Here is a 15,679-nt window from a genome sequence, read left to right as displayed (position 1 = left end):
CTTGAGGATTGCAGTTTGACACCCCTGATCTAGATGATCCAAAGGAGGCATGGGAGAAGGTCATGTGGTCAGATGAGACCAAAATAGAACTTTCTGGTATCATCTCCACTCGCCATGTTTGGATGAAGAAGGATGAGTACAACTCCAAGAACACGTCCCAACCGTGAAGCATGGTGGGGGAACATTATAATTTGGGGGTGCTTTTCTGCAAAGGGGACAGGACTGCACTGTATTGAAGAGAGCATGGATGGGGTCATGTGTTGCAAGTTTTTGGCCAAGAACCTCCTTCCCTCAGTAAGAGTATTGAAGATGGATCGTGGCTGGGTCTTCCACAGAAACACACAGCCAGGGCAACTAAGGAGTAGATCTGTAAGGCTGCCGTCACACTAGCCGTATTTGGTCAGTATTTTACATCAGTATTTGTAAGCCAAAACCAGGAGTGGAACAATTAGAGGAAAAGTATAATAGAAACATATGCACCACTTCTGTATTTATCACCCACTCCTGGTTTTGGCTTACAAATACTGATGTAAAATACTGACCAAATACTGCTAATGTGACGGCAGCCTCAGAAGCATTTCAAGTTCCTGGAGTATTCTAGCCAGTCTCCAGATCTGAACCCAATAGAAAATCTTTGGAGGAGCCGAAACTCAATCTTCCCAGCAACAGCCCCGAAACCTGAAAGATCTGGAGAATATCTGTATGGAGGAGGCGGCCAAAATCCCTGCTGCAGTGTGTGCAAACCTGGTCAAGAACCACAGGAAACGTCTGACCTCTGTGACTGCAAACAAAGATTTCTGTACAAATATTAAGTTCTGTTTTTCTATTGTATCAAATACTTTTTTCATACAATAAAATGCAAATTATGCAAAAATCCTACAATGTGGTTATCTAGTTATTTTTAGATTCTGTCTCTCACAGGTGAAGTGTACCTACGATAAAAATGACAGACCTCTGCATTCTTTGTAGGAGAGAAAGCTTGCAAAAACTGGCAGAGAATCAAATACGGTACTTATTTTCCTCACTGTATATACATGTAACAATGCATCTGCAGTCAGTAAGTAAACACACATTAGGGCAGGGGTGTCAAACTGCATTCCTTGAGGGCCTCAAACCATGCATGTTCTCAAGATTTCATTAGCATTGCACAAGGTGCTGGAATCATTCTCAGCAGGTGATTAAATTATCACCTGTGCAATGCAAGGAAATCCTGAAAACATGACCTGTTTGCTGCCCTCGAGGAATGCAGTTTGACACCCCTGCATTAGGGTATGTGTCCACGGGGCGTAATACCAGCGCTTTGGACGCAGCGGATTCCCCGCTTCGCCCCCTGTTGTAGGAGCGGTGATTCCGGATGTGTTCAATGAACACATGTGGATTCACTGCACTGTATTCATAGACTGTTATTTATCTTGCGGAGACATAAAATCCCCTCCACCATGCTGTAACATCTGGACGCTGCGGCTGTACGCAGCGTCCAATCCGCAGCAAATCCTGAAGGAATACGCCACGTTGGAAACAGAGCCTTATCCCGGCCGCAGTGTGTGTGTGTGTGTGTGTATATATACATCTCATTATAGCCGGGTGCACAAGATCCGGAGTGGCAAATGCTTTGGACGCAGCACATGTTCGCTGCTGTCTACTGAACGCAGGTGGCTCCTCTGATCAATGAACCGTGCAGAATCACGGCGTCCAATACATTCTATGGGAGAGCACGCTGCGGGCCCGAGAGACACGCATGTCTGTCTCCGCAGGTGGGCCACGGGCGTCTATAGACACATAGTGGACATGTGAGTTCTTCTACTCCCACCACTATGGCTACTTTCACACTAGCGTCGAAATTCGGCCCGTCGCATTGCGTCAAACCGAGATTCCGACGCTAGCGTTGTTAGCGCCGCACAACGGGTGCAGCGGATGCATTTCTCCGGCGCATCCGCTGCCCCATTGTGAGGTTCGGGGAGGTGGGGGCGGAGTTCCGGCTGCGCATGCGCGGTCAGAAAAAGCAGCCAGTCGGCAGCAAAAAACGTTACATTTAACATTTTTTGCTCCCGGCGGTCCGCCACAACACGGCGCAACCGTCGCAAGACGGTTGCGACGTGTGTCAATACGTCGCAATGCGTCGGTAATGTTACTCTATGGGGCAAAAACGCATCCTGCAAACAACTTTGCAGGATGCGTTTTTTCCCCTAAACGACGCATTGCGACGTATTCGAAAAATTGCCAGTGTGAAAGTAGCCTATGCTGTAACATCTGGACGCTGCAGGTCGGACGCAGCGTTAAACCAGCAGCAATCACTGATCGTGTGCAGAATGGTCACTAGGTCTACATGATACAATGTAGCAGGGAGCGGCCAATCAGATGCCGACTCAGTACTCAGGACAGTTGGAAGGTGAGAACTGCGCTCTAATTGGTTACCGGCGCCAGGCTCCCCCCCCCCCCCCCCCCACAGGTGTCACCTGTGTGCGCTTCGGACAGCACAGGAGGCGGCGGAGCGGAGGTGACCAGCCATGGTGGGCAGAACCCTGTGGAAGGAGTCTGCGGCGGAGCGGAGGTGACCGGCCATGGTATGCAGGACCCTGTGGAAGGAGTATGCGGCGGAGCGGAGGTGACCGGCCATGGTGGGCAGGACCATGTGGAAGGAGTCTGCGGCGGAGCGGAGGTGACCGGCCATGGTGGGCAGGACCCTGTGGAAGGAGTCTGCGGTGGAGCGGAGGTGACCGGCCATGGTGGGCAGGACCCTGTGGAAGGAGTGTGGTGCGGAGCGGAGGTGACCGGCCATGGTGGGCAGGACCCTGTGGAAGGAGTGTGCGGCGGAGCGGAGGTGACCGGCCATGGTGGGCAGGACCCTGTGGAAGGAGTGTGCGGCGGAGCGGAGGTGACCGGCCATGGTGGGCAGGACCCTGTGGAAGGAGTCTGCGGCGGAGCAGAGGTGACCGGCCATGGTGGGCAGGACCCTGTGGAAGGAGTCTGCGGCGGAGCGGAGGTGACCGGCCATGGTGGGCAGGACACTGTGAAAGGAGTCTGCGGCGGAGCGGAGGTGACCGGCCATGGTGGGCAGGACCCTGTGGAAGGTGACTGCGGCGGAGCGGAGGTGACCGGCCATGGTGGGAAGGACCCTGTTGAAGGAGTCTGCGGCGGAGCGGAGGTGACCGGTCATGGTGGGCAGGACCCTGTGGAAGGTGACTGCGGCGGAGCGGAGGTGACCGGCCATGGTGGGCAGGACCCTGTGGAAGGTGACTGCTGCGGAGCGGAGGTGACCGGTCATGGTGGGCAGGACCCTGTAGAAGGTGACCGGCCATGGTGGGCAGGACCCTGTGGAAGGTGACTGCTGTGGAGCGGAGGTGACCGGCCATGGTGGGTAGGACCCTGTGGAAGGTGACTGCTGTGGAGCGGAGGTGACCGGCCATGGTGGGTAGGACCCTGTGGAAGGAGTCTGCGGCGGAGCGGAGGTGACCGGCCATGGTGGGCAGGACCCTGTGGAAGGTGACTGCTGCGGAGCGGAGGTGACCGGCCATGGTGGGCAGGACCCTGTGGAAGGTGACTGCTGCGGAGCGGAGGTGACCGGTCATGGTGGGCAGGACCCTGTGGAAGGTGACTGCTGTGGAGCGGAGGTGACCGGCCATGGTGGGTAGGACCCTGTGGAAGGTGACTGCTGTGGAGCGGAGGTGACCGGCCATGGTGGGTAGGACCCTGTGGAAGGAGTCTGCGGCGGAGCGGAGGTGACCGGCCATGGTGGGCAGGACCCTGTGGAAGGTGACTGCGGCGGAGCGGAGGTGACCGGCCATGGTGGGTAGGACCCTGTGGAAGGTGACTGCTGCGGAGCGGAGGTGACCGGCCATGGTGGGTAGGACCCTGTGGAAGGTGACTGCTGCGGAGCGGAGGTGACCGGCCATGGTGGGTAGGACCCTGTGGAAGGAGTCTGCGGCGGAGCGGAGGTGACCGGCCATGGTGGGCAGGACCCTGTGGAAGGTGACTGCGGCGGAGCGGAGGTGACCGGCCATGGTGGGCAGGACCCTGTGGAAGGTGACTGCTGCGGAGCGGAGGTGACCGGCCATGGTGGGTAGGACCCTGTGGAAGGAGTCTGCGGCGGAGCGGAGGTGACCGGTCATGGTGGGCAGGACCCTGTGGAAGGAGTCTGCGGCGGAGCGGAGGTGACCGGTCATGGTGGGCAGGACCCTGTGGAAGGTGACTGCTGCGGAGCGGAGGTGACCGGTCATGGTGGGCAGGACCCTGTGGAAGGAGTCTGCGGCGGAGCGGAGGTGACCGGCCATGGTGGGCAGGACCCTGTGGAAGGTGACTGCGGCGGAGCGGAGGTGACCGGCCATGGTGGGTAGGACCCTGTGGAAGGTGACTGCTGTGGAGCGGAGGTGACCGGCCATGGTGGGTAGGACCCTGTGGAAGGTGACTGCTGCGGAGCGGAGGTGACCGGCCATGGTGGGTAGGACCCTGTGGAAGGTGACTGCGGCGGAGCGGAGGTGACCGGCCATGGTGGGTAGGACCCTGTGGAAGGAGTCTGCGGCGGAGCGGAGGTGACCGGTCATGGTGGGCAGGACCCTGTGGAAGGAGTCTGCGGCGGAGCGGAGGTGACCGGTCATGGTGGGCAGGACCCTGTGGAAGGTGACTGCTGCGGAGCGGAGGTGACCGGTCATGGTGGGCAGGACCCTGTGGAAGGAGTCTGCGGCGGAGCGGAGGTGACCGGTCATGGTGGGCAGGACCCTGTGGAAGGTGACTGCTGCGGAGCGGAGGTGACCGGTCATGGTGGGCAGGACCCTGTGGAAGGAGTCTGCGGCGGAGCGGAGGTGACCGGCCATGGTGGGCAGGACCCTGTGGAAGGTGACTGCGGCGGAGCGGAGGTGACCGGCCATGGTGGGTAGGACCCTGTGGAAGGTGACTGCTGTGGAGCGGAGGTGACCGGCCATGGTGGGTAGGACCCTGTGGAAGGTGACTGCTGCGGAGCGGAGGTGACCGGCCATGGTGGGTAGGACCCTGTGGAAGGTGACTGCGGCGGAGCGGAGGTGACCGGCCATGGTGGGTAGGACCCTGTGGAAGGAGTCTGCGGCGGAGCGGAGGTGACCGGTCATGGTGGGCAGGACCCTGTGGAAGGAGTCTGCGGCGGAGCGGAGGTGACCGGTCATGGTGGGCAGGACCCTGTGGAAGGTGACTGCTGCGGAGCGGAGGTGACCGGTCATGGTGGGCAGGACCCTGTGGAAGGAGTCTGCGGCGGAGCGGAGGTGACCGGTCATGGTGGGCAGGACCCTGTGGAAGGTGACTGCTGCGGAGCGGAGGTGACCGGTCATGGTGGGCAGGACCCTGTGGAAGGTGACTGCGGCGGGTGCTGTGTGAGGCTCCGGCAGTTACCTTAATGCGCTCCCCGCACTGGGTGGGGTTGCGCTTATAGCCGAGCTCGGCCAGGGCCCGGGAGACGCGGTAGTACATGGCGGGCCCGGGCGCCTTGGTTCCAAAGACGGTGCCGGCGCCATCCAGCAGCTGGTACTGCTCGTTCCCCCACACGGCGATGAGTGCGCTGGTCTCGGCCGGGGTCCAGGGCATGCCGCGGCAGGCTGTGGAGAAGGACTCCAAGAGAGAGGCCCAGCTCAGGCCCGCCCCGCCGCCACGAGGGGATGAGCGGCTCGGGGAGGACGGGTTGGACAAGGAGCGGTTCCCGTCGCTGAGCCCGGGGGAGGGCGGCGATAAAACCTCGCTCTTCGGGATATTCAGGCAAGACGAAGCCTCGGACGGAAGCTCCGAATTACAGGGCGCCGCCATCTTCCCCCTTGTGTGCGGCCGGAAGTGACGATGGACCGGGGGAGGGGCTACTAGAGTTGCCATACAGGGACGCTCAGCCGGCGAAAAGAGGCGGGAAACCGGGGAAAGAGGAATGGCGCCTGAGGTGACATTACCTAACGAGAACAACTGTCACTGAGCGCTGAGGAGACATTACCTGACAGGAATAACTGTCACTGAGCGCTGAGGAGACATTACCTGACAGGAATAACTGTCACTGAGCACTGAGGAGACATTACCTGACAGGACTAACGGTCACTGAGCACTGAGGAGACATTACCTGACAGGAATAACTGTCACTGAGCGCTGAGGAGACATTACCTGACAGGAATAACTGTCACTGAGCACTGAGGAGACATTACCTGACAGGAATAACTGTCACTGAGGTGACATTACCTGACAGGAATAACTGTCACTGAGCGCTGAGGAGACATTACCTGACAGGAATAACTGTCACTGAGCGCTGAGGAGACATTACCTGACAGGAATAACTGTCACTGAGCACTGAGGAGACATTACATGACAGGAATAACTGTCACTGAGCGCTGAGGAGACATTACCTGACAGGAATACCTGTCACTGAGCGCTGAGGAGACATTACCTGACAGGAATAACTGTCACTGAGCGCTGAGGAGTCATTACCTGACAGGAACAACTGTCACTGAGCGCTGAGGAGACATTACCTGACAGGAATAACTGTCACTGAGGAGACATTACCTGACAGGAATAACTGTCACTGAGCACTGAGGAGACATTACCTGACAGGAATAACTGTCACTGAGCGCTGAGGAGACATTACCTGACAGGAATAACTGTCACTGAGCGCTGAGGAGACATTACCTGACAGCAATAACTGTCACTGAGCGCTGAGGAGACATTACCTGACAGGAATAACTCACTGAGGTGACATTACCTGACAGGAATAACTGTCACTGAGCGCTGAGGTGACATTATCTGACATGAATAACTGTCACTGAGGACACATTACCTGACAGGAATAACTGTCACTGAGCACTGAGGAGACATTACCTGACAGGAATAACTGTCACTGAGCACTGAGGAGACATTACCTGACAGGAATAACTGTCACTGAGCGCTGAGGAGACATTACCTGACAGGAATAACTGTCACTGAGGAGAAATTACCTGACAGGAATAACTGTCACTGAGCACTGAGGAGACATTACCTGACAGGAATAACTGTCACTGAGCGCTGAGGAGACATTACCGGACAGGAATAACTGTCACTGAGCGCTGAGGAGACATTACCTGACAGGAATAACTGTCACTGAGGTGACATTACCTGACTGAGGTGACATTACCTGACAGGAATAACTGTCACTGAGCGCTGAGGTGACATTATCTGACAGGAATAACTGTCACTGAGCGCTGAGGAGACATTACCTGACAGGAATAACTGTCACTGAGGTGACATTACCTGACTGAGGTGACATTACCTGACAGGAATAACTGTCACTGAGCGCTGAGGACACATTACCTGACAGGAATAACTGTCACTGAGCACTGAGGAGACATTACCTGACAGGAATAACTGTCACTGAGCGCTGAGGAGACATTACCTGACAGGAATAACTGTCACTGAGGTGACATTACCTGACTGAGGTGACATTACCTGACAGGAATAACTGTCACTGAGCGCTGAGGACACATTACCTGACAGGAATAACTGTCACTGAGCGCTGAGGAGACATTACCTGACAGGAATAACTGTCACTGAGCGCTGAGGAGACATTACCTGACAGGAATAACTGTCACTGAGCGCTGAGGAGACATTACCTGACAGGAATAACTGTCACTGAGCGCTGAGGAGACATTACCTGACAGGAATAACTGTCACTGAGCGCTGAGGAGACATTACCTGACAGGAATAACTGTCACTGAGCGCTGAGGAGACATTACCTGACAGGAATAACTGTCACTGAGCGCTGAGGAGACACTACCTGACAGGAATAACTGTCACTGAGCGCTGAGGAGACACTACCTGACAGGAATAACTGTCACTGAGCGCTGAGGAGACATTACCTGACAGGAATAACTGTCACTGAGCGCTGAGGAGACATTACCTGACAGGAATAACTGTCACTGAGCGCTGAGGAGACATTACCTGACAGGAATAACTGTCACTGAGCGCTGAGGAGACATTACCTGACAGGAATAACTGTCACTGAGCGCTGAGGAGACATTATCTGACAGGAATAACTGTCACTGAGCGCTGAGGAGACATTACCTGACAGGAATAACTGTCACTGAGCGCTGAGGAGACACTACCTGACAGGAATAACTGTCACTGAGCGCTGAGGTGACATTACCTGACAGGAATAACTGTCACTGAGCGCTGAGGAGACATTACCTGACAGGAATAACTGTCACTGAGCGCTGAGGAGACATTACCTTACAGGAATAACTGTCACTGAGCGCTGAGGAGACATTACCTGACAGGAATAACTGTCACTGAGCGCTGAGGAGACATTACCTGACAGGAATAACTGTCACTGAGCGCTGAGGAGACATTACCTGACAGGAATAACTGTCACTGAGCGCTGAGGAGACATTACCTGACAGCAATAACTGTCACTGAGCGCTGAGGAGACATTACCTGACAGGAATAACTGTCACTGAGGAGACATTACCTGACAGGAATAACTGTCACTGAGCGCTGAGGAGACATTACCGGACAGGAATAACTGTCACTGAGCGCTGAGGAGACATTACCTGACAGGGATAACTGTCACTGAGCGCTGAGGAGACATTACCTGACAGGAATAACTGTCACTGAGGAGACATTACCTGACAGGAATAACTGTCACTGAGCGCTGAGGAGACATTACCTGACAGGAATAACTGTCACTGAGCACTGAGGAGACATTACCTGACAGGAATAACTGTCACTGAGCGCTGAGGAGACATTACCGGACAGGAATAACTGTCACTGAGGAGACATTACCTGACAGGAATAACTGTCACTGAGCACTGAGGAGACATTACCTGACAGGAATAACTGTCACTGAGCGCTGAGGAGACATTACCTGACAGGAATAACGGTCACTGAGCGCTGAGGAGACATTACCTGACAGGAATAACTGTCACTGAGCGCTGAGGAGACATTACCTGACAGGAATAACTGTCACTGAGGAGACATTACCTGACAGGAATAACTATCACTGAGCGCTGAGGAGACATTACCTGACAGGAATAACTGTCACTGAGCGCTGAGGACACATTACCTGACAGGAATAACTGTCACTTAGCACTGAGGAGACATTACCTGACAGGAATAACTGTCACTGAGCACTGAGGAGACATTACCTGACAGGAATAACTGTCACTGAGCGCTGAGGAGACATTACCTGACAGGAATAACTGTCACTGAGGAGACATTACCTGACAGGAATAACTGTCACTGAGCGCTGAGGAGACATTACCTGACAGGAATAACTGTCACTGAGCGCTGAGGAGACATTACCTGACAGGGATAACTGTCACTGAGCACTGAGGAGACATAACCTGACAGGAATAACTGTCACTGAGCGCTGAGGAGACATTACCTGACAGGGATAACTGTCACTGAGCGCTGAGGAGACATTACCTGACAGGAATAACTGTCACTGAGCGCTGAGGAGACATTACCTGACAGGAATAACTGTCACTGAGCGCTGAGGTGACATTACCTGACAGGAATAACTGTCACTGAGGAGACATTACCTGACAGGAATAACTCACTGAGTTATTTTTAGATTCTGTCTCTCACAGGTGAAGTGTACCTACGATAAAAATGACAGACCTCTGCATTCTTTGTAGGAGAGAAAACTTGCAAAAATTGGCAGAGAATCAAATACGGTACTTATTTTCCTCACTGTATATACATGTAACAATGCAGCTGCAGTCAGTAAGTAAACACACATTAGGGCAGGGGTGTCAAACTGCATTCCTTGAGGGCCTCAAACCATGCATGTTCTCAAGATTTCATTAGCATTGCACAAGGTGCTGGAATCATTCTCTGCAGGTGATTAAATTATCACCTGTGCAATGCAAGGAAATCCTAAAAACATGACCTGTTTGCAGCCCTCGAGGAATGCAGTTTGACACCCCTGCATTAGGGTATGTGTCTACGGGGCATAATACCAGCGCTTTGGACGCAGCGGATTACCCGCTTCGCCCCCTGTTGTAGGAGCGGTGATTCCGGATGTGTTCAATGAACACATGTAGATTCACCGCACCGTATTCATAGACTGTGTTATTTATCTTGCGGAGACATAAAATCCCCTCCACCATGCTGTAATATCTGGACGCTGCGGCTGTACGCAGCGTCCAATCCGCAGCAAATCCTGAAGGAATACGCCACGTTGGAAACAGAGCCTTATGAGAGAGAGAGAGAATATATATATACTAGACTGTGGCCCGATTCTAACGCAGGTATTCTAGAATATGCATGTCCCCGTAGTATATGGACAATGGTGATTCCAGAATTCGCGGCAGACTGTGCCCGTCACTGATTGGTCGAGGCAACCTTTATGACATCATCGTCGCCATGGCAACCATTATGACACCTACGTCGATACTGTGCCCGTCGCTGAATCAGAAACGTGGGATTTCTACGTCCTTTATGACATCATCGTCGCTGTGCCCGTTGCTGATTGGTCGAGGCCTGGAGGCCTCGACCAATCAGAGACGCGGGATTTCCTGGACAGACAGACAGACAAACCCTTAGACAAATATATATATATAGATATACTAGATTGTGGCCCGATTCTAACGCATCGGGTATTCTAGAATATGCATGTCCCCGTAGTATATGGACAATGATGATTCCAGAATTCGCGGCAGACTGTGCCAGTCGCTGATTGGTCGAGGCAACCTTTATGACATCAACGTCGCCATGGCAACCATTATGACATCGTCGCTGTGCCCGTCCAATCAGACGCGGGATGTCTACGTCCTTTATGACATCATCGTCGCTGTGCCCGTCGCTGATTTGTCGAGGCAACCTTTATGACATCATCGTCGCCATGGCAACCATTATGACATCATTGTCGCTGTGCCCGTCGCTGATTTGTCGAGGCAACCTTTATGACATCATCGTCGCCATGGCAACCATTATGACATCATCGTCGCTGATTGGTCGAGGCCGCCAGGCCTCGACCAATCAGAGACACGGGATTTCCAGGACAGACAGACAGAAAAACCCTTAGACAATTATATATATATAGACTAGATTGTGGCCCGATTCAAACGCATCGGGTATTCTAGAATATGCATGTCCCCGTAGTATATGGACAATGATGATTCCAGAATTCGCGGCAGACTGTGCACATCGCTGATTGGTCGAGGCAACCTTTATGACATCATCGTCGCCATGGCAACCATTATGACATCTACGTCGATACTGTGCCCGTCGCTGAAACAGAAACGTGAGATGTCTACGTCCTTTATGACATCATCGTTGCTGTGCCCGTTGCTGATTGGTCGAGGCCGCCAGGCCTCGACCAATCAGAGAGCCGGGATTTCCAGGACAGACAGACAGACGGAAAAACCCTTAGACAATTATATATATATATAGATATATCTCATTATAGCCGGGTGCACAAGATCCGGAGTGGCAGATGCTTTGGACGCAGCACATGTTCGCTGCTGTCTACTGAACGCAGGTGGCTCCTCTGTGATCAATGAACCGTGCAGAATCATGGCGTCCAATACATTCTATGGGAGAGCACGCTGCGGGCCCGAGAGACACGCATGTCTGTCTCCGCAGGTGGGCCACGGGCGTCTATAGACACATAGTGGACATGTGAGTTCTTCTACTCCCACCACTATGGCTACTTTCACACTAGCGTCGAAATTCGGCCCGTCGCATTGCGTCAAACCGAGATTCCGACGCTAGCGTTGTTAGCGCCGCACAACGGAAAAATGCATCCGCTGCCCCATTGTGAGGTGCGGGGAGGTGAGGGCGGAGTTCCGGCCGCGCATGCGCGGTCGGAAAAAGCAGCCCATCGGCAGCAAAAAACGTTGCATTTAACGTTTTTTTGCTCCCGGCGGTCCACCACAACACGGCGCAACCATCGCAAGACGGTTGCGACGTGTGTCAATACGTCGGTAATGTTACTCTATGGGGCAAAAACGCATCCTGTAAACAACTTTGCAGGATGCGTTTTTTCCCCAAAACGACGCATTGCGACGTATTCCAAAAAACGCCAGTGTGAAAGTAGCCTACGCTGTAACATCTGGACGCTGCAGGTCGGACGCAGCGTTAAACCAGCAGCAATCACTGATCGTGTGCAGAATGATCACTAGGTCTACATTATACAATGTAGCAGGGGGCGGCCAATCAGATGCCGGGTCAGTACTCAGGACAGTTGGAAGGTGAGAACTGCGCTCTGATTGGTTACCGGCGCCAGGCTCCTCCCCCAGGTGTCACCTGTGTGCGCTCCGGACAGCACAGGAGGCGGCGGAGCGGAGGTGACCGGCCATGGTGGGCAGGACCCTGTGGAAGGAGTCTGCGGCGGAGCGGAGGTGACCAGCCATGGTGGGCAGGACCCTGTGGAAGGTGACTGCGGCGGGTGTTGTGTGAGGCTATGGCAGTTACCTTCATGCGCTCCCGGCACTGGCTGGGGGTGCGCTCATAGCCGAGCTCGGCCAGGGCCCGGGAGACGCGGTCGTACATGGCGGGCCCGGGCGCCTTGGTTCCAAAGATGGTGCCGGCGCACTCCAGCTGCTGGTACCGCCCCTCCTCCAGCCGCTCGTTCCCCCACACGGCGATGAGTGCGTTGGTCTCGGCCGGGGTCCAGGACATGCCGCGGCAGGCTGTGGAGAAGGACACCGAGGGAGAGGCCCCGCTCAGGCCCGCCCCGCCGCCACTCACGCCGGCGCTGAGAGGGGATGAGCGGCTCGGGGTGGACGGGTTGGACAAGGAGCGGTTCCCGTCGCTGAGCCCGGGGGAGGGCGGCGATAAAACCTCGCTCTTCGGGATTTTCAGGCAAGACGAAGCCTCGGACGGAAGCTCCGAATTACAGGGCGCCGCCATCTTCCCCCTTGTGTGCGGCCGGAAGTGACGATGGACCGGGGGAGGGGCTACTAGAGTTGCCATACAGGGACGCTCTGCCGGCGAAAAGAGGCGGGAAAGAGGAATGGCGCCTGAGGTGACATTACCTGACGAGAACAACTGTCACTGAGGAGACATTACCTGACGAGAACAACTGTCACTGAGGAGACATTACCTCACAGGAATAACTGTCACTGAGCGCTGAGGAGACATTACCTGACAGCAATAACTGTCACTGAGCGCTGAGGAGACATTACCTGACAGGAATAACTGTCACTGAGCGCTGAGGAGACATTACCTGACAGGAATAACTGTCACTGAGCACTGAGGAGACATTACCTGACAGGAATAACTGTCACTGAGCACTGAGGAGACATTACCTGACAGGAATAACTGTCACTGAGCGCTGAGGAGACATTACCTGACAGCAATAACTGTCACTGAGCGCTGAGGAGACATTACCTGACAGGAATAACTGTCACTGAGCGCTGAGGAGACATTACCTGACAGGAATAACTGTCACTGAGCACTGAGGAGACATTACCTGACAGGAATAACTGTCACTGAGCACTGAGGAGACATTACCTGACAGGAATAACTGTCACTGAGCGCTGAGGAGACATTACCTGACAGCAATAACTGTCACTGAGCGCTGAGGAGACATTACCTCACAGGAATAACTGTCACTGAGCGCTGAGGAGACATTACCTGACAGGAATAACTTGGATAATAGTACACAGCACCTCATGGTGAAAACAGGGTCAGCATTACCCATACATGATGCGCACGTCTCAGCCAACGAGTCCGTCTTAGCACGAAGTGTAATATCCAATAACGAAGAAGACAGCGCCTCACACGTTGGCGAAATAAATCACGCTTTATTTTGCCTTCTGTGGCAATGTTTCAATCCCAAAGTTCTTTATCAAACTCTGTGTCACTGAGCGCGGAGGAGACATTACGCGACAGGAATAACCGTCACTGAGCGCTGAGGAGACATTACCTGACAGGAATAACTGTCACTGAGTGCTGAGGCGATCCGTGACGTTGCAGCGTCCTGGCTGGCGATAGCGTTCAGTTTGTCACGCGGCAGCGATCAGGATCCTGCTGTGATGTCGTTGGTCGCTGCAGAAAGTCCTGCACTTTATTTTGTCGCTGGACTCCCTGCAGACATCGCTGATTCGGCGTGTGTGACGCCGATTCAGCGATGTCTTCACTGGTAACCAGGGTAAACATCGGGTTACTAAGCGCAGGGTCGTGCTTAGTAACCCGATATGCTTCTCTGCACTGGCTGTGAGCGCCGGCCAGCCGGAAAGCAGAGCGGTGACGTCACCGCTGTGCTTTCCGGCCGCTGTGCTCAGTCAGTACAGGAAAGCACAGCGCCGGGGACAGACAGCGGAAGGTAAGTATGTAGTGTTTGTTTTTTTTACTTTTACGCTGGTAACCAGGGTAAACATCGGGTTACTAAGCACGGCCCTGCGCTTAGTAACGCAATGTTTACCCTGGTCACCGGCATCGTTGGTCGCTGGAGAGCTGTCTGTGTGACAGCTCTCCAGCGACCATACAGCGACGCTGCAGCGATCCGGATCGTTGTCTGGATCGCTGCAGCGTCGTTTAGTGTGACGGTACCTTAAGCGTTTTTGGACTGTTTTTTTTTTCATCGATGAAAAGCAATAAGTGCAAAAATGCAGGTATCGGGTTTTGCTTTGTTTTTGGTCAAAAAAAGCATATATAGCAGTTTGTGAAAACCATTAATTTTTTGTGATTTTTTTTTTCTCACATTTAACATAGTAACAGTAAGGCCGAAAAAAGACATTTGTCCATCCAGTTCAGCCTATAACCATAATGTTTCGGTCTCCTCACCTGAGAATGGCAGTTTAGGATTAGTACTATGTAGTTAGTATTAGTACAATTTAATTAAATTAGTGATAATGTGTAAAGTAAACATTGGCTGACCAAAGTGTGAAATTGAAAAATACCAGACCAATTCAAGGGCCAATCAAAGTGTGAAAGTAACCAGTGTCCTACAAACTCAATGCTCTGCCAATGTCTTATTGAAATGGAACCTGTCACCAGGTTTGGCCGATATAAGGTACGGCCACTGCCTATCAGGGCTGATATACCGCATTCTATAATGCTGTAGATAAGCCCCCAATCCGAACAGAAAGATAGGAAAAATAACATATTATACTCACCCGGGGGGCAGTCCGGTCCAATGGGTGACGCAGGTCCGCGTCCGGCCCTTCCCATCTTATGATCGCCGCCCTCCTGCTTGCTTCATGGCTCCCTGGCATTGCGCTCCTGTGCAGGTGTATTTATCTGTCCTGTTGAGGGCAGAGGAAAGTCATGCAGTGCGCAGGCTTCGGGCCCAGCGCCTGCGCACTACAGGACTTTGCCCTCAAAAGGGCAGATAAGTACGCCTGCGCAGGAGCGCGATGCTGGGGAACCTGTGAAGCAAGCAGGAGGGCGGCATAGCAAGAAGATGGGAGGCGCCGGACCAGGACCTGCGACACCCATCGGACCAGACTGCCCCCCCCTTCCCGGTGAGTATAATAAAAGTTATTTTTGTTATCTTTCCGTTTGGATCGGGGGCTTATCTGCAGCATTATAGAATGCGGTATATCAGCCCTGATAGGCAGTGGCCGTATCTTATATCGGCCCAACCTGGTGACAGGTTCACTTTAAAGGGAATCTGGCAATATAATCAATCCTAAACAGTCTATATGGATATGAAGGTCATAGAAAAGAATAAAATGTCACTCTAAGGGTATGTGCACACGTTGCGTTTTTTTCGCTATAAAAAACGCATACATAAGCATCTTATCATTTAGAATGCATTCTG

The 15,679-nt window shown here is 53.5% G+C and overlaps 1 protein-coding gene across 5 annotated transcripts in view; it reads right to left on the bottom strand.

Annotated features, from left to right (window-relative positions):
• The window catches only part of MSANTD2 (Myb/SANT DNA binding domain containing 2), a 36,598-nt gene extending 23,732 nt beyond the window's left edge, over positions 1–12,866 (bottom strand). For 3 of the 5 annotated variants that reach the window (XM_069741144.1, XM_069741139.1, XM_069741141.1), the window contains exon 1: positions 12,385–12,866. In XM_069741144.1, coding sequence (XP_069597245.1) covers positions 12,385–12,822 — 438 coding nt within the window. In that variant the 5' untranslated portion in view covers positions 12,823–12,866. Of the gene's footprint in view, positions 1–5,358; positions 5,802–12,384 lie in introns of those variants that run through there. The other 2 variants (XM_069741140.1, XM_069741143.1) reach the window with 1 other exon arrangement.
• Between the last annotated feature and the right edge of the window lie 2,813 nt (positions 12,867–15,679).

The sequence above is a fragment of the Ranitomeya imitator genome, chromosome 10, assembly GCF_032444005.1.
Source record: "Ranitomeya imitator isolate aRanImi1 chromosome 10, aRanImi1.pri, whole genome shotgun sequence".
In the NCBI taxonomy this organism is placed as follows: Eukaryota; Metazoa; Chordata; class Amphibia; order Anura; family Dendrobatidae; genus Ranitomeya; species Ranitomeya imitator.
This window is presented reverse-complemented; position numbering and strand designations above follow the sequence as displayed.